Source organism: Artemia sp. Qi Xiang Cuo, chromosome 3 (genome assembly GCF_049724085.1).
Source record: "Artemia sp. Qi Xiang Cuo chromosome 3, ASM4972408v1, whole genome shotgun sequence".
Taxonomy (NCBI): domain Eukaryota; kingdom Metazoa; phylum Arthropoda; class Branchiopoda; order Anostraca; family Artemiidae; genus Artemia; species Artemia sp. Qi Xiang Cuo.
In genome coordinates this window covers 33,956,360-33,979,009 of record NC_142796.1, presented here as the reverse complement: position 1 = coordinate 33,979,009, position 22,650 = coordinate 33,956,360, and the positions used below count along the sequence as shown (strand labels likewise).

Below are 22,650 nucleotides of genomic sequence, written 5' to 3'. Positions count from 1 at the left end.
GTAGTTGTAGGAGTAGAAGCAGTAGTATCATGATGCAAATATTGTCTTTTGGTTAGTTCAACATCCCCCACACCCAGCCTTTATTTCTGCTCAGTTTTGGCTAAATAGAGCTCTTTACTTTTCTTTGAAAAACTTGTTTTGTGGAAAAAGTTTTTTCTGTTCGTTTTTTATTGACATAGTCTCTTTCATGGAAAAAATAATATTTATATCTTTTCAGTTTTTTTCTATAAGAATCCATTCTTGGGTTGATGTTTATATGCTGGAGAAACGTTTTCTACAATTTCTAATCCTGACACAAACATTGTTTTTTTAATTTTATAACTCCTGAAGTCGACCTGAAAAATAAAACTGAATAACATTTCCAAACGATTCTATCAATGCTCTGTAACAACCTGGATACATTTACACTCTGTTTATTTATTTAAATTGCAAGAGCAGAAGTAGTAATAGTAGTAGCCCCAAAAGTTACAACTTAATTCCCCAGTTGTTCTCGATATATTGCTGAGGTGTCTTATTAACAACCATAAATACAATGCCTTTTAATTTAGTTTGAAAGCATAATGGACCAATTGTATAACTTTGGGAGGTTGACATGCCCAATATCCCTAAAGACATAGTTGCTGGACCGTTCTACTATGCTTAACCAAATGGTTGTCTCAAAATTTTAACTGGACGCGTTTGGAAAATGAATGGGCTTGAGAAAAAGGCTTCTTGCCTTCCAATCTCTTTTTACTCTTAAAAAGGGCATTAAACCTTTTAATTTTGAACCGAAGTAGCTCCTTTACAAGTTTCAACGATATTTTCAGTAATTATAAATTGGTGCTACCTATGATATTACTTAAATGCTCTTTTGAAAACCTGCACGCATACAATTTTTTCGTTAATTGAAACTACTCCTAAACGTTCTCTAAAAGTTTCACCTTAATACTCTTATACTTCAAAGTTTCAACAAAATACGATGTGGGGGGGAGGGGTTACGTCGCTGCGGGGTGACATTTAAAGAGAGACTCAAAAGTCATTCTAAGATATTTTAATTGTATAAGATAGTTTAATAGCTGTCCCCTCCTCAACACCTCGCTCTTTACGTTAAATTTTTTTAGTACTTTTAAAAAAGCGTCTTACTGTTCTAATTAAAAGGCCCTTGTGTTTCAAGAGTCACTATTAAAGAATTGGGACACAATTCAAACTTTAGCGTAAAGAGCGAGGTGTGGTTGAGGGGGCAATCCACTCTATATACGTAATAATTTCTCTTCGTTTTAAGTTTCTATGTTTCTCCATACTTTCAGATGAAAAAACTTGTTTTTTTTATTTAATTTCTTATCGCTTTTTTTAAATAATGCCAGGAAATCTGGCCCCACCTCCACGAAGTAATCCTCTAGACAATTCAATCCGGGTGAAAATTTACCTTGGACAATTACTCTTAACCACTCCGCGTGTAAAATTGAGACGGAAAAGAGAAAACAAGAAATATATAAAGAATGTTGTATAAGAATTCTGGCAAATGCCCCCAGTGTACAATTTCCCCTGAAAAGTTCACTCCTTGGAAACTTCCCTGCCCATAGAAAATTCCCCCGTTGAAAAACCCCCAACATAAAATTTGTCTAACTACGCTGAACAAAATGGCTATTTCAAAATTTTGATTAGACGCACTTTGGGAATTGACGGGCGTGGGGAGGGGGGCTTGTTGCCCTCCAATCACTTATGACTAATGAAAAGGACACTAGCCTTTAATTTTCCAATCGAACGACAGTTTTTCGAAATTTCTACGACAACAAATGATGATATCAAATTTCTATCAGATGAATTTCGGGAAAATTTGAGGTGTGTGTGTGTGTGGGGGGGGGGAGGTATCAAGCCTCCAATCACTCTGAATCTTAAAAGGGACACTAGGAAATCTAATTACCAGTCCAATGAGCCCCTCCAACGTTTATACGATCACTCTTTCTATATAAACCTTATATGCCGCCAGGGCATAACTTACAACCCTGAGGCCTGTGGGGGGGTTGTCGTCCTCAAAGACATAATTTCCGGAAATTTCAATTACGTTGAACAAAATGGCTATCTCAAAATTTTGATTGAATGTGTTTGGGGAAATAGTTGGCGTGTGAGTGGGGTTAATTGCGCTCCAATCACTTTCGACTGTTAAAAAGGGCACTACCCCTTTCAATTTTCAATTGAATGAGCTCTTTTTGAACTTTCTAAGATAACTAATGGCCATCCTAAAATTTCTATCAGATGCATTTCGGAAAAATACGAGGTGTGGGGGGGATCCACCCTCCGATCATTCTGAATCTTAAAAAGGGCACTAGAGCTTCTGATTATCACTCCAATGAGCGCCCTCCGTAGTGTATACGATAATATTTCTATATATACCTTATACACCCCCAGGGCATAACTTAAAACCCTGAGAGCAGTGGAGGAGGGAGGGGGTTGTCATCCTCAAAGACATAATTTCCAGACCTTTAAACTACGCTGAACAAAATAGCTATCTCAAAATTTTGATTGGACATGTTTGGGGAAATGGTGGGTTTGGGAGGGGTGTTAGTTACCCTCCAATCCCTTTAGACTATCAAAAAGGGCACTAACCCTTTCAATTTCCAATCGAATAAGCCCTTTTTGAAGTTTCTACGACAACTCCTTCGATACAAAGTGCCCTAGTCTAAAAAAAAAAAAAAAAAAAAAAAAAAAAAAAAAAAAAAAAAAAACAACATTGTGTCCACATTGCTCTTTACTTAGGCAGCGATATTGCGCTGCCTATGATACGCATTTCAAAGAAGAGCGGCATACTATCATTACCATTAGCGGCTCAATCTTGACCGATGTAAAAAATATAGATCCTTAAAGTCAATAATTTATTACAAATTATGCTCAGAACTTGAATAGACAATGTACTTCGGTTGGTATTTTTTCTCTGCCTTTGAGATCTTCCAGCTCTATGGCAACAACCGAGCCTACAACTTCTCCTTGCAGTCGTTGCACTAACTCACACGATGCCTTTAGACTACCTAAAAAAATATATATTTAATTATGAGAGCAATTGACGGTTAGTCTGCGGACCAATGGCTTGATATTATCTTTTTCACAGTACTCGCTATTTCAAAATTTTGATTAGACGCGCTTTGGGAATTGACGGGCGTGGGGAGGGGGGCTTGTTGCCCTCCAATCACTTATGACTAATGAAAAGGACACTAGCCTTTAATTTTCCAATCGAACGACAGTTTTTCGAAATTTCTACGACAACAAATGATGATATCAAATTTCTATCAGATGAATTTCGGGAAAATTTGAGGTGTGTGTGTGTGGGGGGGGGGGGAGGTATCAAGCCTCCAATCACTCTGAATCTTAAAAGGGACACTAGGAAATCTAATTACCAGTCCAATGAGCCCCTCCAACGTTTATACGATCACTCTTTCTATATAAACCTTATATGCCGCCAGGGCATAACTTACAACCCTGAGGCCTGTGGGGGGGTTGTCATCCTCAAAGACATAATATCCGGAAATTTCAACTACGTTGAACAAAATGGCTATTTCAAAATTTTGATTGAATGTGTTTGGGGAAATAGTGGGCGTGGGAGGTGGGTTAGTTGCCCTCCAATCACTTTTGACTATTAAAAAGGGCACTAACCCTTTCAATTTCCAATCGAATGTGCTCTTTTCGAAGTTTCTAAGACAACTAATGGCCATCTTAAAATTTCTATCAGATACATTTTGGAAAAAATACGAGGTGTGGGGGGGGGGCTATCTACCCCCCGATCATTCTGAATCTTAAGAAGGGCACTAGAGCTTCTGATTACCAATCCAATGAGCGCCCTCCGTAGTGTATACGATAATATTTCTATATATACCTTATACACCCCCAGGGCATAACTTAAAACCCTGAGAGCAGTGGAGGAGGGAGGGGGTTGTCATCCTCAAAGACATAATTTCCAGACCTTTAAACTACGCTGAACAAAATAGCTATCTCAAAATTTTGATTGGACATGTTTGGGGAAATGGTGGGTTTGGGAGGGGTGTTAGTTGCCCTCCAATCCCTTTCGACTATTAAAAAGGGCACTAGCCCTTTCAATTTCCAATCGAATGAGCCCTTTTCGAAGTTTCTACGACAACTCCTTCGATACAAAGTGCCCTAGTCTAAAAAAAAAAAAAAAAAAAAAAAAAAAAAAAAAAAAAAACAACAACATTGTGTCCACATTGCTCTTTACTTAGGCAGCGATATTGCGCTGCCTATGATACGCATTTCAAAGAAGAGCGGCATACTATCATTACCATTAGCGGCTCAATCTTGACCGATGTAAAAAATATAGATCCTTAAAGTCAATAATTTATTACAAATTATGCTCAGAACTTGAATAGACAATGTACTTCGGTTGGTATTTTTTCTCTGCCTTTGAGATCTTCCAGCTCTATGGCAACAACCGAGCCTACAACTTCTCCTTGCAGTCGTTGCACTAACTCACACGATGCCTTTAGACTACCTAAAAAAATATATATTTAATTATGACAGCAATTGACGGTTAGTCTGCGGACCAATGGCTTGATATTATCTTTTTCACAGTACTCGCGACAACGTTTTGTAAAGAGCAACACGTCTCCCATGTTTTTTTGCTTCTTGTTTAGCCTCATCATGCAGAACAGATGGTCGTACAAGGTTTGGAGAGGGATAATTTTCTTGCAAATTTTAGATCCTAGTGTAAATTGAAGGATAGAAACCAGTGAGAGGTCAGCCTGACATCCCACATGCCGTCAGATAACCCTTTACGACATCGGATCCTGATTTCAAGACAACAGGTTCAATCACAATAGTTTAAAAGTATAAATAATATGCTTCCAGGGGAAACATGACACGTGTAGTCCCTGATGCTAAATGACACAAATAGCATATCTACAACAATGACTTCATAGATAGATTCTAGAGAAAGGTAGACATGTTACCTTCTGTTGAAGTTAGCCACGCAAGAGCTTTCAATCTATATAAGTGAAGAGCCGAAGGTGAGATCCTAACCCAGGTGAGCTCAATCTCTTACCTCCTTTGATTGATGGGCATAATCTTCGTCTCCATCCTCTTTAGTCAGCAACCTATTGAGGAATCTATTGCTGTTTTATGTTGTTAGAATCTTCTTCTAATGTTGGTTCTACAACAATAAAATTTTCTGCAAGAAAAACAGTTCTTTTTTGTACACACTCTGTTCATATGTTTTTTTGGTATTACGTAATTTCGAGTTGTCAGTAAAGATTCCATACATTTTTAAAAGCAAATTTTAAAATGTATTTTTTAGTCCTCCTCTTAAACTTTTGTAATGCAAGGGACGGGTGGTAGATATATGTAATTTTAATTATTATTTTTAGCTATTTCACCTCCTTCTGCAATCCTTGGTTCACTTTTAGTTATTTATTCAGGATACCCTTCCACAATTAAAAATATCTTTAATGAAAAATATTTCATTATCCATGTATTTTTGTGAAGTTTATTTCAAATCCCTGAAATAATTACCCTTTTTTAATCTGGATTTTGATTTGACGTAAACGATAGAAATGGTAGTTATTTGTGGGTTTATGACATACTGAAAATCCACTATTCACAAGGTGACAAAATATCCAAAAAAATAACTTATTTCCTTTTTCAACGGTGAAAACTCATCCCGCCCCCCTCCCAGGTTATTAATCTATGCATTAAAATTCGAATGTAGATCTGTCCTGTATGCATTGCTACCCTATTCATCCGGTAGCCAAGAAGCTTTAGGAAGTTGTTGAGTAAAGTCTTACGAAGGTTTTAAGGTATAATAGCCGTTGCCCCCCCCCAAGCCTCTCTTAATACTTATCGTGCTCACTGAAATTAGAAACAGATGAACACTTGTCAGTTGCTTCGGTTCACATTATTCCCATTTTCTGGATATTAATTATCCAACAACACCCGACGGGTAAGTTAATAATCCCAATCTAATCTTTCAAATAATTTTAAATAAAAAATACAATGGCTATTTTACATCTGGGGAGAACTTTTTAAAGATTATTTGTTTTTAAAAGTTTTATAAAATAAATGAGGAAATACTTTATAAAAAAGGAAATACAGTTAGTTAGTTATAATGTACTACAGACAGGCATGGATTTACCAATAGGCCCAGGCCTAGGGGGGGGGTGGAGGCAATAAATTATCACTGATGACTTTTTTCTTAACAAAAAACTGGACTGATGTGATTTATCGTCAAAGTCCCAGATGCACTCCTCCACCATGCTGTCTATTCACAGAAAAGTGATTATAAAACAACACAGGAACAAAGAATTATAAACTGTCGGATGTCTCCAAGAATCTCCCAAGTTTTAAGCTACGATTTGGGATTATTTCATATTTGTGAGTGGGAGCACTGATTGTGCTTAAAGGAGAAGGAGCATAAAACAAAAGCACACTTTATAAAGTCAGTTATCATAATATGGTATTTCTATCAAAACTTGATTACCTCCAGTAGCCAACAGATCATCAACTATTAAGACTTTTTGTCCAGGTAACATACTATCCTTTTGAATTTCAAAGGTGTCCTGAAATGACAATAATAATCAGGTATTTCTATTATCCTTGAGCACTATATATCATCAGAACTTCTTTTTTTCTTCAAATACCCATACAAATCGTGTAATTAATTATTTAATGCAGTGTATCCCAATGCATTAAAGCATCAAAAAAAATACTCTCTCTCTCTCAGAAGTATCAGAATAATTTATTTCGAAAAAGTTTTCGTAGCCTTTAGTAATAATAAAAAAACAACTCCCGAACTAAGTGGCGGTATCTCTTTTACAAAAATATAATAATAATAATTTATATATAACCCGCTAATAAACACAGGAGAAAAGCAGGGTACAAAGAAAAAAGAAAGGAAAAAAGACAAATACAAAAATACGAAAACTCTACAAATGAACGAAAAGACGGATGAGCCCGTGGTGCGGCACGAGCTTGCCAGGGGCTGACTTTAGTAACTTAACGTGAAGTAACTCAAGCTTATTTGTCACATCAGATGCGCTATAATTATGAATCAGTTTTCGGTCCCAAGTACGTGAAGGCAAATAAAAAAGGAAATTAAGATATCGAAAGTAATACGAGCACAGGCGCCTAACATCCTGGCAATTTAGCAGACTAAAAACACCAACTGGAAAAAGCACAGCATGATCACAAAAAGTTGAATACAGCTAACGTAGAGTTGTCCGTTAAAAATTTTCCCTATTTGTCACAATTTCAGAATATCCAACCTGAATCTTTTTTCTAAAATCATCCACTAGCTTATTAGTCCTATGATATTTTCCTAATGCCAATAGCAAAAAAAAACAACACAAATAAATGTTTAAACCGGTTAGTTTAAACATTTAAACTTTAGCACCGGTCGTGCAGTAGGCTATAGCCATGGGGGATCGCGCCAATCAGTACCTTATAATGCGTACCAACCCAATTTGTATAACCCTCTCCCCAAAAGACAAATTAATTATCGGTTTGAAAACCCAAATACTCGCCAAGGCCAATATAATTCAAGAATGCCATATAGAAATCACGAAAATTTGCCAACAAGAAATAAAAATTTGTAAACCAACGGTATTGGCAGTCAACGCCAGCAAACGGCACTGACACGAGACATCCACGTTACCATAATAATACATGGAGAAAACAGACAGACTTAAATCATTTAAATATGCCTACAGAACCTAATACGCCGGAATATCTATTAAAGGCATTGACAAATGAAATAAATCCCCAGGAACACGGTTCAGGCTCCTCAGAAACATAAGTTGGACCCAGAGGGTGCCAAGAACATTTAAAAGGTCCAAGACAATATTAGTGCCTTCTTGTAGTGATATTATTAACAAGTTACCTATATTTAATGATTTTTGTGTAGAAAACGTATACTTTACGGCCTTAGTTGACAGCGGACCCACTGTAAATATCATAAACTCTTGCGCATTTAATAGCTTGCCTCCGCATATTAAACGACAGAGGAACCCTAATAATCCCAATTTAACAAGCGTGACAGGTCATAAATTAAATGCAAAAGGGTCAATTTGCCTAAACTTAAAAAGAGACAATAGAACGTTCATGACGAATTTTATTATATTTGATAATCTCCCATATGAAGCTATTATAGGGGCAAATTTCCTAAGTTGTGATGGAACACTATTAGACGTAGCCAACGAGAAGCTCGTATACCCAGCTAAGGTAGGGGAAGAAATTTCTACCTTAAGAAATCGTAACAGAGGTTACGAAGATAATATAACAGTAAACAAAATTTATAATGGTATAATGTCGAAGTATTTTGAACCTCATGTCTCGCAAAGACATGGCATAATTGAAAATTTATTCAATTACCCTAATAGATATTTCAGAAATGAAGTATATTTGAATAATATCAGTATTGAAGCTGCGAAAATAAAAATAGGAAATATGCGACAGTACAGATCAAATGAAATTAAGAAAATAGCGGAATTATGGATGAACATAATAAAGCCCAACGTGACGCCGCAAGATGCCAAAATGGCGCAGCATAGCGCCACTATGAATTTAATAAACAATGAAAATGAAGAAAAATATTATGGATTTTAGATAAAGAAAACCAAAATTCCTCCCAAAACGCTGCAAAAAATTCAAATATCCCAAATGATCGAGCCCGTTGTTAGCAAATCAGAAATATGATTTGCGACACCATCTGAAATACCTGAAAATCTGTTATGCGAGGAACAGATTATATCTTTCAACAAAGGGGAAGGTTTTATTTGGGTAACCAATAACCATGAAAATGATACAATTACAAATAAAAATGTGACTGCTTTAGTCAAAATCGAAGTTATAACAGAAAATGATAGAAATAAATGGGAAACTTTTAAGACAAACTTAGTTAATGGCATTAAAACTTAAAGTAATGAATATCGTCTTACTAAATCGAAATTTTTAAACAAATCCAATTTTGATAATATTACGAAATCGGAAAATAAGAAAAAATTATGCTAATTATTATGGAAATTTAAGTATGTTTTCTCTGAATATGAAGATGATATCGGGTTAATTCAATTTTACTAATATTCAATTTTAACGACTGGTAATCCCGTAGCAAAACAACCATATCGTGTGCCATATAAGCATAAAGAGTGGTTAAAAATAAAATCCATGAATTAGAAGAAACGAAATTATACGCCCAAGTATAAGTCCGTATAGTGCACCAGTGATCCTAGTAACAAAAAAGAATGAAAACCTTAGACTCTTAGTAGATTATAGGGCTCTCAACAAACAAGTAGGTAGCAATAAATTTCCTTTACCATGAATAGACGAAACTATTGACTCAATTTCATGCAAAAACTTAATCTACACTTCTTTGGACCATACCCAAGGCTACCACCAAGTGAAAATAGCCGAAAAGGATGTTCATAAAACTGCATTTTCAGCATCTGAATATGGATCTTATGAATACTTAAGGGTGCCATTTGGGCTTAAAACAAGTTCAAGCGCGTTATGTAGACCCCTATTGCACCTGTTAAGAGGATTAAAGAATATAATTCATTTTGTTGATGATATTATATGCGTGGGGGAAAACACTGAGCAACACACTGAGCAATCCAAGACCTAGACTATGAATTTGAACATTTAAAGGGAAAACAAAACGCAGCTTGCGACTTTTTGAGTAGATATCCAGAAAATAATCCGTCGGAAACTGAAGAAAATGAAGTTAATGCTATTAATGCTAAAAGAAAACATGGATGTAAGAAAAACAAAGTCAAAGACGCAGTAAAAGAAAATAAGATTAACTATTGTCCCTTGTCTTTGGAAAATATAAAAAGAAAGCAAAAAAAGGACGAAGTTTGTGTAGCATTAATTGATTATTTTGTAAATGATAAAGCGTTACCGGATAAATTCAAAACTCTTAGAAAAGAGATAGAAAATTTTTACTACGACCTTGATGAAGAAATACTGTGTAGAATTGTGACTGCTGAGACAAATAGAAACCAAACCTCGATAAGACCTGTTTTACAACAAAAATTGATAGGGCCTGTATTTCAATATTTTCATTCGGACACAGGTGGACATTTAACAGTTATGAAAACGTTCCATAAGTTAAAACAATACTTTTACGTACAATCGGCACTGACAAAACTTAAAGAATTTGTAAGTACATGCGAAGCATGTAATTTGAGAAAAATCCCCCCAGTTTTCCCAAATCCTCCAATCGGAAGGGTCCCGGTAGCGAAGTACCCCTTCGATATTATCTCATTTGACCTATACGGGACAAGTGAAGGCTTACCTGTTTCTATCAGAAGTAATACTTGTATTCTTTCAGTTATAGATCATTTTTCCGGATTTATTTTTGCAAAAGCATTAAAAAATCAAGGTGCTTATGCCACAACTAGGGCGCTTGCAAAATTATTTTTACAATTTGGGTTCCTTAATAAAATTTTGAGTGACAACGGGAGCAATTTTGTTGCAAAAGTAACAAAAGATTTAATGAGTTTTCTTAATATAGATAAAATGGTTACAGCGCCTTACCATCTACAAGCTAATGGAAAATAGAAAACAGTCATAAAATATTTTCTAACGTTCTAAGTATTTATACGAAAGACAATAGGAGCGACTGGGATAAATTTTTACCTTACTTAACTAACGTAATCAACACTGCTTATTCCGAAGCAACCAAAGACAATCAATTTGATTTACATTTTGGTCGATATTTTAGAGTCCCATTCAAAGATATTATTGAGTCTCGGCATTATTATAATGACTCCGAAGATTATAAACAAGAATTCATAAATAGGATGGGGAAAACTTATAAAATAGTTAGCCAAGAGTTGGAAAAATGTAAAATAAACCAAGAACTAAGAAACCAACCCAAAGTTAAGGGGAATATAGATTTCAAAGTATGAGACTTCGTTTACCTAAAGAACGAGGCAAAAACAGAAGGAAAAAAACTTTCCAACAAATGTTCTGGGCCGTACAGAATAGTCAAAAAGTACGATGATGAATATACCTTTAAAATGGAAAACCCCGATAGTGGAAGAACTTACAAGGCGCATGTTAGCAAAATAAAGAGAGCCAAATTTCCCGAGAGATGGGTGTCACATCCTTCTTCTACTGATTCGTCAGATTCAGAAAATGAGCCCCCTAGGTCAAGATTGGCAGAGCTAAAACCTTTCAATTTTAAACCAGATTATTTTGAAAATGAAAGTGATGAACAAAACTTTGAAGAATTTTTAACAATAGAAAATCTAGTTATAACAGAAAAAAAAACCCTAATACCAGTAAGAATAATAATGCCAAAAAGCCCGAAAATTTATTCATCGGCAGGTGCAGGAGGTTTAGATTATACAATATCTCCAAATATCCTATTCTTCTACGATGGACTTTTAACCACAAGCCCCCCACAAGCATTCCAGGGAAAGTGGTTTCCCCTGCACCACCAATAGAAAGGCCCCTGTCTTTACAGGAAGAATTAAACAGAGCTGTAGAAACCCCCGGTATTGCTGTAAAGAAAACTACTCTCAAAGATTTAATTAAAACAAACCTGCGAGAAGCTACGTATTTCATTAATTTCCCCATAAAAAAGAGTCAAAGTACATTGCCCGGGAATAAAAATCCCAAGGATGACCAGCAAGGTCAACATCATGATATAACTGTGTCCAAGGTCAAACCTAAAAAGTGGACTTCATGGAGGGAAACCTTTGTGCAAAGAATGCCCCATCCCCCTGAAGACATGGCCTTCAAACAATGGAGGAACCCCGCAAAAACGATTGAGTTCTCCCAAAGCTCTCAAGAATCTTTAAAATCCCCCGGGTTGAGGACTCAAAACGAAGACTTAGGGAGTAAACCTTCTACTTCCAGAGGAGTTGAAATTTACGAGGGACTGGCAGATGATACCACGAAAAGTACTATCCCTACAAGTTCCAATTCAGATTCGTCGGCAACCAGTTCTGAAGAATCTGAAGTCGAATCAGACCATATAGTAGCTAAAGAAATAGGGAAATCTAGGCCAACCTCAGAAGCCTAAACCTTGAAAAAAAGTATATTAACAGGGAATTAATTTTTTAAAAAGAAATACAAATAAAATTATCTTTTTTCAATAGAAACCACGAAATAGAGAAAACCGCAAGAACCCGCGGATAAAAACCCGACACAGTCAGGTAGAACTGTTAAAAAACCTGACAGATGGAAAGATCCATAATTAATGTAAAGAAAATTTCAAATCCCTTATGAAAATCAACTATGCCCCTTTGAACGCGACTTAATCAGATGGACAACATATAGTGAACCAAGTGATTGTGGTCAATAGCGGACCTGATATCCTGGGGAGTGCATGTTCAGTCTCCCCCACAGACCATGTTTTCAAGGACAATGCCGTCTGGTCTCTATGGGTGGGTGTTATACTTGGCCACTAGACGCCGGGTGTACAGAGGAGCATAGGGACTAGACGATTTCGGACGCTCACCCAGCCCCAGCAGCCTATTTGAGTTTAAAGGGGATACGTTCCTTTACTTCTCCATAGAATTCGAATTATATTCTACAAATGAACTATGGAGACCATCACCTACTCAGTATTAAGTTGTGTAGTTAAGTCCAAATAGATGGACCACGTTTTGTGGGAAGCCTGGGGAGAAACTCAAAGCCAATGTAGCTTTTAATTGTTGGGTTTTGGCGGTCCCCTCGGATTTTCTATGAAAAATCGACCCATGTCCTAACCAAGATGGATATTATCAAAAAAAAAAGAAATTACCAGCACAGAAGCGTCTATTTATATTAAATATTTTATTTTAGGCCTACCAGTGTAATTATGTGCAGAAAGTTTGCTTATTCATGCGTTTCCTACTCAAAAAATATAATGTTTCTTATTCAAGCAATATGTACAAATAGCCAACTATTGGTAACTATAACCAAACAACCTATTGGTACGTTTATATGTAGAATCTCACAACGGATGTGAAATTATATATCAAAAATAATATGTAAAATTTTAAAACCATTTGATCGGTTAAGATACATAGATTGAAACCATGTGTATGTCCAATGGCGACTAAGTAAAACCCACATGGACTTCCTTTTTAATGTGAAGGTGTTTCTCGCTTAACGGATTCTAATGAGACTTTAATATAATATTTATTTATTTAGTTCTGATGGATTTGCCCAAACACTAGCCTTCTAAAAAAGATATTGATGTCAGTTCTTCATTATGCTTATATTTTTTGCCAAGCATCAACTGGAATCTACGCGGGCAAGCTTGGAACCCTGCATCTAATTACCTCATTCGAAAGACGAATATGAGGCACCAATGTTGACTTGTAATTACAGAAAAATCCTGAGACTAAGAACCTCTGCATTTCTGCCGTTAAACCTGGAACCCCATGAGAACGTCTAAGCCAAGAAATAGGGAAGACATCAGAAAACTAGTGGGTATAGAGTTCTCCACTAGTCCTTGTTATGTCTTGTTCCCTCATTGTAGTACTGTTTTCGTAAAACTGTGTGGTTATGACGCTGCAACATGCGTTTCTTATACAGCACGGACTTGCGTGAACAATGCAGGCATGAAAAATATTGTAAAAGTAGACCTCAAACTTAATAATGTAGGGTAAATTATGTTTATTTAATATCGATATTTCCGTTCTCAAATCAAATTTGAAGACTTCTCTGTTTTAAATTTTAAAATTTTCATTGTGAGTACTAATATTAGTGTATTTATTTAATCCTGTCTCATAGCTTAGAAATTAATATACCCAATTAATACGTGACCTATTTGTACTATGAGTGTTTACTTTAAAGAACGTGTGATTCTGCCGCGTTATTTTTATTACAGGAAGTAAATGGCGAATTGGTTAATGAGGATTACAATGAGCTTCCCAGTACAGATACAACCCAATAGCATCTATTTTCATCATATCTCAACCAACGAAGAGTAGTCACCATAACTCCAGGCAATTTCCATCCCAGCTTCGTCTACGAAAACAACCGTTACCTTCGATCGTCGTTTCTTCGACTATGAACCAGATTATGTATCAGGTAACGCTATATTTGAACCTCAGTATCAAGTGCTTTAACGAACTATATAATCGCATAAAAGCTGAGAAACCCATCGGTCAGTATAAGATATAAATACGTAGATATCACTGTTATTACTCACTATGGACCCCAGAATAACTTGACAGTATAGTGATGATATTTGAAGCTAAACGATATTAAACAATATTTAAAGTTAAATGACACTTAAAGACATTTGAAGATATTTGAAGCAGAAATTAAAGACAATTTGAACTTTAATTCTGAGAACACCATCGAGAAGTACAAGATAGGCGATATTTAACGATATTCGAAGTTGAAAGATACTTAAAGACATCTGAAGATACTTGAAGCAGAAATTAAAGACAATTTGAAGTTTAACTCTGAGAACCCCATCGATCAGCACACGATATTTAACGACAGCTAAAGTTAAATGATATTTGAAGATGTTTGAAGTTGAATCTAAAGACAATATATTAAAAGAGTCACCATAGTATGACGACAACCCGTTTCAAAAGGCGCAAATGAACAATTTTACGCAAGAATACATTCTCTATGTGCCTCAAAAATCCTAAAAATGACATGCTGAGAAGAAAAACACCAACACCTGTAGTGGGAAGAATCATTTCTCAGTTGACTATTAGAACGATATTTAACGGTCATTTCCCAGTTGACTATTAGGGAAAACTTACAGTGTAAAGACAACTAGACGCGAACTGTTCCATGAAGAAACCATAACGTAAGTGCTTCAAAATTTTTGCCAGGACAAAACGAGTGAAGGACAGTAATTTACAACAGAAGGGTGTAGTACACTAAGGACACGAAAGGTGATGAATAGATGTGAAGTTACACGTGTTACTTCCTAATAACTTTGACAATTGAAACATCCCAATAGTGAAAGTGTTTTAATGTTATCAGTGAATATGATGAACCAAATATTGTATATTATAAATCATTCATGTATGTACCACAAGTGGAATTTGGTGTAATATTATCATGTTATTCATTTAACGTAGTGTAGATAGTATGTAGTACGTCTTATAGACAGCAATAAAAAACTAATGTAAAAGGAGAATAGCCCCAACTTTATTGGAAATGTAAAAGTAATCAGTGTTAGATATAAAAAAAAAAATCTTTAGTATAGTAGCTAACCTAGAACCATAAATAATCTTAGTCCGTTAGATGAATTTTAGATAGGGATGTACAATAAAATAAGAAAAATAATTGAAAATTTTTAAGCACTCCTAATGGGCAGTTACTAATGACGGGACGTCATTATTTCATGGGAAGGGTGATGTGCACCAGCAGTAGAATACCATATATTTAAAATATAAGATTCTTTCCTTCCGAAGATGATTCGGGCAGAAATTAAACGTCCCCTAATTGAGTTCAAATACCGCTTCCTAGAGTCTAAAAATTTTAATCAGCAAAAAGATAAATTGCATTCTAGCTTCAGTCGAACAACGACGCTAGTCGTTCGAATTTCGCTAACATAATTAGTAGCAAGAAAAATGCTAAGTACGATATTCCTAAGGAAGTTTAAATGGCAAAAAATCGTGTGAACGCCTGAGTCATCTAAAAAATCTTAAAGAATCCATTGGACGAGATTTACATCCTTGGTCCTCTTGGGCCAATGGCCGGCAGTCCTTACAGCGCAGGACAAAAGAACTGCGTTTTGGAGTGGGGTAAATGTGTTTTTTAATTTTAATCTGAAGTGAGATCTGAAACAATCGATACACCAGACCTAGAGAGATTCAGGCAAAATTATTGTATTTTGGTCACCGTTATTGTCATAGAAGTGACCCGTTCCTCTGCGACTAAGCATGTAAGTTCAATAAATCTATTGTCTTTTTATCTGTGTTTATTTCATTTATATGTCTGCGTCTAGTCCAATAATAGGTAACTAGTTCGTAAGTCTCCAAGGTAAATGCTCCCAAAGGAATCTGATCTCCAGATAGTCCGAGAAGAAGAGGCCACGCTTTTTCATCCCTACAAGCACCAAACGTTGTCATCGCCACAGCTTAGAAAGAGTTTCTAACCCCTTCTAGCCTATAAGAATTCGTATCTCTTAAGCAAGATCTAATTGCGCCGCGGAAACAAAGCTCTGAGACGTCAGTATTTCTAGTTCCATAATTCTTAATTCCTCGTAACTTTTAACGGATTAAATTAAATGAAATAATTCAAAGATAGTCCATATCAGCATTAAAATACAATTCTATTATCGTGCATATTAGATGTATTACGGCATCCGGTTCAAGTATAAGAATTAAGAAATAGGGAAATCAACCTATGCCCTTCAGATTTGACTTATTGAGAACGCTGGGTTTTGTCTTTGCTTAATAAGAATACTTTTAATTCAAATATTAATTTTTCTATCACAACCCATAACAAATATTTTCGTCAATATTTCTTCAATGGTACAATTCTGAGCTTTATCTTGGACATAAACTAAGTCCCCTTCTCGAAAAACTGGTAGTACTTAAGCATTTTTATTATATTGTAATCTTTGAGATTTTCTCTGTTTTCCTATTTGTTCATCATAAATCCTGCAAATCGTGAATAAATTCTTAACTAAGTTAACCATATAATTCTCATAATTGTTAAAATAGTCAATTGAAGGCAATGGTAGTTGAATATCCAAAAATGAAAGAGGCTGCCTACCAAAAATTACGTGATGTGGTGAATATTTAGTTGTGGAAGAAATAGTAGAATTTAACACATTCTGAACGAAAGGCAAATAAGTATCCCAAGAATTGGGATGATCCTGACAATAAGCTTTTAATACGGATTTTGTTACCTTCACACGATTCTCACATAACCCATTCGATTGAGGATTATAACTTGACGAAAAATGATGTTTAATTTTTAATTTTTCACACATCTGTGAAATGAGATTTGAACGGAAAGACTGATGGGAATCAGTGATCAAAACTTCAAAAAGACCAAAGTATGCTGTCACTGACTCGCAAAGAAAATTACACATAGCTTCTGCTGTTATCTTCGGCACAGCTTTCAGGATACAAAATTTTGAAAAATGGTCAACGCCAACTAAAACATGAAAATTTCCGTTTACAGTAGGCCCACATAATGCGCCCCCCATGGGACCAGCAGAGTCCACCGAAAACACACGGAATGGGTCTTTCGGCTCTTCATTTTTTCCTAACGTAGGTTTGACGTTCTGATGCATTTTTTTCCTACGCAAGCACAAATTACAGTACACGCAATACTCTCGAACTTTTGCACCCATTCTATCAAATACAAAGATACGGCTCACTCGATCTAATGTCTTCTCCATAGACATGTGACCACCAATGAGTAAGTGATCATGAGCCAGTTTTATTTTCGAATCTACTAGGACACTTGGCAAGACTATTTTAGCTGTTCTAGGATACCCTTTGTCCTTGTCAACGCCTCCTAGCGGATAACAATAAAGAACACCTTCCTTCTGAAGCAAGCCGTCAAAAATTTTCAACAGCCAAGACACAAAATTGTTATCTGTCACTCCCCTTGGTACGGAACTCTTTTCCGCCCTGTCGACTTCTGGCACGGAACTCTTTTCCGCCCTGTCGACTATTTTTCTCTCTGGCACGGAACTCTTTTCCGCCCTGTCGACTTCTGGCACGGAACTCTTTTCCACCCTGTCGACTATTTTTCTCTCTGGCATAGAACTCTTTTCCGCCGTGTTGACTCCTGGCACGCTCTTTTCCATGGTACGAAACCTGCAGGGTTTTCGAGGTTCGGTGCTCCACCGCCTACCTCTCTCTTGGCCCATGGGAGCTCAGACCTTCCTTTCCCAGGATCCTCTGAACCCGTTAACCGCTCAGACATTCCTTTCCCAGGATCCTCTGAGCCCGTTAACCGCTGGTCCGTCGGTCGACCGTCGTCCGCCCCTTCACCAGCCTCATCTCTCTCGACACAACGCCTCATTACCTTGGCTCCTAATAAATTCTCAGTTATCGACTCAAGGTGCTTAATGACCTTCTGTAATTCGGGATCTTTCCTTTGAAGTTTTGCTACCTCTGACAATTCCAAACCTTAATAGTCTATTTCAACACCAGCTGCTACAAATTCTGCTTCTTCTTCTGTAAAATTTAATGGGCGACATTCCTCAATTATCTCCGGACGCGATAGTAAATCCGCAGGGTGATATTTTCCAGGCAAATGTGACCAATGGAATAACTCGTTATCTAAGATTAAAGCTATTCTATATAGCTTAGAGGAATGATCTTTACTCCTTCTTAAGTAAGTTAGAGCTTTACAATCAATTAAGAAATGTGTCTCTCTACCCCAAATATAGTACTCAAAGTACTTGACTGCTTGGACAACACCATACAATTCTCTTGACATATTATCCATTTTCCCAAAATTTAAAGAGAGGACTTTACTGAAAGTTGATATAAGTCTAAATCGACCAAGATCATCTTTTTGCATGAGCAATGCTCCGCAAGCAAAGGCACTTGTCTCGACTGCAATATAAAAGATTTTTGAGTAATCTGGGAATGACAAAAATATTGTTTCTGTATTACTTAATTCCTGTTTTAACTTTAAAAACTTTCTTCCTGCTCAGGGCCCCATTCAAACAGAACTCCTTTCCTCAAAAGCTTATTCAAAGGGTAAATTAACTCCCAAAAATTAAAGTAAATATTCTATACCAGTTGACCAAGCCAATGAAGCTGTTCAACTGGTACTGTCAAGTACCATATGATACTGTCAAGTTTATTAGCTAGAGGTGAAATACCTCGAGAAGAAACAGAAAAACCAAGTAGCTCGAAATTCTCTACAAAAAACTTGCATTTTTTTACACCTATCTTCACGTCACACTCCAACAATCTGGAAAAGACCTTCTCTAAATCTCGAAGATGCTCACTTTCATCTCCCTTGGATGCCACAACCAAATCATCAATGTACATCGAAATAATAGAATGAAAAATTTCCTACTGAAATAGAATTGAAGCTCATTGACAAAACGCCTTAGGGCTCACAATACTACCTTGAGGTAGTTTACGATACACATATTGTACACCATCTGGTCCGCTAAATGAGTTATACTGTTGGCTTTCCTTTGTCAATGATACATTAAAAACGTATGTTTTAAATCAAGAATGCTAAAATTTCTTTTTGAGCTAAGTTGGTTCAGCACATCCTGGATCCTCCTAATGGGCCAGGCACTGTCCTTGACTAATTTATTAATCTCCCGGCAATCATAGATAACCCTCGTATTCTCCATGGTCCACTCCTGATTAGGGGGTATTTTTCCCCCTGAGGTTTTTGCAATAACAAATATAGGGCAACAATATTCACTTCTATGGGGTTTTATAATACCTGCTTTTGTCATAGCATAAATATACTGTTGCAAAACCTCCTGCGTTTTGAGTGGTAAATTAAAGGACTTGGGTTTAGGTGGTGGTATACTTTTGTCAATATCTACGTTAAACTCCATCAGTCTATTCTGACCTATATATGCATGGACCTAAAATATGGTTTTATACTTTTTAAGCAAATCTTAAAATTTTTCACACAATTCAGGTTTTCGATTTAAATGTTCTAGGTCAAATTTCTCTAAAAAGTTTGCATCCGTCCAAGGGTTTTCCATATTTGTCCTATCTTCAAATTCATCAACCCTTCCCTCATTATTAATAATTTCAGCTCTGTAGGCTGTAATTACATCATTGGACACTTCAATAAAACTGCCAATTACCTCTCGTCGGTTCAACTTTAAAGGGCTTTCACTATATTTAAAAATAAAAATTATCCCCTTATCCTCTACAACTATTACAGAGGCCGCATAAAAAAATTCAGAACATTTATCAGCAGGTTCTGTAATGACCGTTATCCCATCAGGTAAAGGTAACCCTTCTTTTGACCTAAAAAGAACTTCTACTCGCTTTTATTAATAATGGGTCTACAATTATTTTCTTGGGCATTACTATACTTCCTAATAATGACAGATTAATCAACTTATCATTCTTATCATTCATGAAAGTCAATGTATTAGTCCGGAAATCAAGATTTGAGCCTATTTCTCGGAGTATATCCCAGCCAAGAATAACATCAAAGCCTAAGGCTGGGACCACCAAAAATTCCCAAGAAAGTTTTCGTGAATTATTTCCTCCAAAAATTGTAACATCCGAAGCTACTTTTAATGAAGTAGGAATTGCCTTTGAGTTTCTACCAATGGGTTTTATTCTAGCCAAAGACGGCTCAGCTTTCACCTTTTGTTTGTCAAATATCTCAAAAAGTCTTTTATCCATCAAAAATATATGACAACCAGGGTCTACGAAAGCTTGACACTCAATACTATTCACAATAACTTTTTTCATGATAGGGTACTAAGTTTAACCTCACCCCATATAACAAAAATACTCGCAAAGAGGGGAATTTTCAATTTTGCCAGATATCGCCCCCTCTTGGTCAATATGGCCTACTAGTTTTCCTATAGCATGCCCAGCTTCACAGGGGGGCTCCAGACGATTGAGCTTGAAAACGATTCATACATTCATAGGCTCTATGATCCAAACTACCAAACACAAAACAGGCACCCCTCTCATACTTGTAATTCCGCTTAAAACTTGGCACTATGTCCCCTTTTCCCACAACTGTTGCATAATCTACTCGGGCACTCAGCCGCTAAGTGATTGAAGATCTGACAGTTGTAACACTGTCTATTGACGGGAACAACACTTTTATCTCGAGGGGACACATCACCATAGGTTTTACTCAAATTTGAGTTCCTATAACTATTTTTTTCCCTAAAATTTCTACCTATGTTCCTAATTTGACCCCTACCTCCTGCACTAAAATATCTCCCCCTCCCCTGGTCTTGTTTTACGTCAGCTCAGTTCTGACGGAGTCCTTCCTTCTGTCCCGTCCAACAAAATTCAGTATCTACAGCGGCTGATAAAAATTCCTGCCTTTCTTCACCAATTGCATTTGTAATAGCTTCAAAACGCTGCGCTATCTTATGCGCTTCAAAGAGGGAATTATAATCATCCTGGTGTTCTAATAAATATTTCTTAATATTTAGTCTCGAGCCTTCAATAAAACAATCCAGGCTTATACTATCAGAAAACCTACTGATCCGCCACATCCAAATCGATATGGTTTTCTGGCAATCTTCACCCTCTTATAGAATTGATACACTGTTTCATTGGATGATTGCCTCAATTCAGCTAAATCTTTGAATTTCTTTCAAGCTGTCTTTCCTGGTAAATATGCCTGTGTCATTTCCTTTTCAAGTTCCTCTAAATTTATAATATTGGAGGAATCTTTATCCTCAAAAAAATAAGCAATGGCCCTGTTACTCTAAGCGGTACTGCATCTATCACCTGCGAGTCTGACCAGCCTAGCAATGTTTTTACCCTTCTTTTGGCTAAAAAAAATTGGCTAAAAAAAGGTTTTATAAATTTTGCATTTTCAAGAACTGGAATATTTCCCAAGGGATCCATTACTGACCCAATTACTCTTTGATTCAAATTCTCCTTGTTGCTCTTATCCTCAATAGGTTTATCTGTTATATTATCCTAAGAATTATCCCCCATATTTACATTACTTCTTACCATGGCATTTCCTTTGGCCATTAAATTACCCACAGTAGTCAAAAATTTTACGATTGAAGTGGGATTATAATCCCGACTTGAAGAATCAAAATTCAAAGGGATATTTAAACCTTTACTTCTTATTTCTTTGAAAAGGATGAAGCAATATCTTTGTCAAATTCAGGATCTGAAGGATCTAAAATTGGAATTCCGCTCACTTTAAACGAGAAAAAAAATATTAGTAAAACAAATTAATTAAGTCAACACTGTAAAAACAAGGAAAAATCGTTATTCAACACTCCTAACAGATTTCCTACTCGCGTGCGAACTTAAAATGCATGACTTACTTTCGTTAATTGTCCTTCGACGTTCTTCACTTTTTATCAAAAACTGGAATCTGGAGCGGGAACCTTAAATTGGAGCGGGAACCTGGAACCTGGAACTGAAGCTGGAACCTGGAACTGAAGCTTGAACTGAACTGGAACCTGGAACTGAAGCTGGAACTGAACTGTAACTGAACTAGATCTGAACTTGAACCTGGAACTGAAGCTGGAACGACGACACTGTAGGTGACGGACCTCAAAAGAAAATGTTAACTGCAATCCTCTCCGGCAAAAACCGCTGCCACCACTTTGTAAACTTTCTGTATTCACCTCTCTGGGAATTATCTACATCTCTGTAAAGTGTGACTTCTTCTCGTTGGAGTCTTATGGTAGCGTTGGCCTATTATCTGGGTTCTACCGGTGGAGGATGTCTAGAGTCTCTAAACATCACATAGTTTATGTTTAGAGAATAAAATGTTTATTTATACATATAATACAGTGAAATGTACATGAGGCGAGGACAGATACAGAATTAGAACTGACTGAAATAATCTAAATTGGTAACTTATATTCAGCACAATATGCAGATACACATCCGGACATTTGACAGAACTGTTCTATTTTAATCTGTCAACTTCCAGGAATTACAGCAAATATTCAGAATTAATTTAGTTATCAAGGAAATGGGATTTTAACTAGGAAATGAACCTTTTGACATATACTTAGAATTTTAATTATTGGTTTTAACCAAGAAAAACCTATTTTCAAAGTTTACACAACAAAGAAGA

The 22,650-nt window shown here is 36.3% G+C and overlaps 1 protein-coding gene across 3 annotated transcripts; it reads right to left on the bottom strand.

Annotated features, from left to right (window-relative positions):
• Positions 1 to 3,830: 3,830 nt before the first annotated feature.
• LOC148954030 (adenine phosphoribosyltransferase-like) lies at positions 3,831 to 22,191 on the bottom strand. 3 transcript variants are annotated; one of them, XM_089086893.1, is made up of 4 exons: positions 22,032 to 22,191; positions 21,887 to 21,975; positions 6,458 to 6,536; positions 3,831 to 4,477 (listed from the first exon to the last, which is right to left on the bottom strand). In XM_089086893.1, exons 3-4 carry the CDS (start codon positions 6,507 to 6,509, stop codon positions 4,341 to 4,343), a joined length of 189 nt encoding a protein of 62 aa, XP_088943019.1. In that variant the 5' UTR covers positions 6,510 to 6,536; positions 21,887 to 21,975; positions 22,032 to 22,191; the 3' UTR covers positions 3,831 to 4,340. The 3 variants fall into 3 exon arrangements, with proteins under 3 accessions (XP_088943019.1, XP_088943018.1, XP_088943017.1); XM_089086892.1 differs by having other exon boundaries at positions 21,887 to 22,191; XM_089086891.1 differs by lacking the exons at positions 21,887 to 21,975; positions 22,032 to 22,191 and adding an exon at positions 13,912 to 14,130.
• Between the last annotated feature and the right edge of the window lie 459 nt (positions 22,192 to 22,650).

Coding starts and splice junctions, on each gene's coding strand:
- LOC148954030 (XM_089086891.1), bottom strand. Junction 4,478..6,457: donor TGATCTGTTGGCTACTGGAG/GTAATCAAGTTT, acceptor ATATTTTTTTAG/GTAGTCTAAAGGCATCGTGT.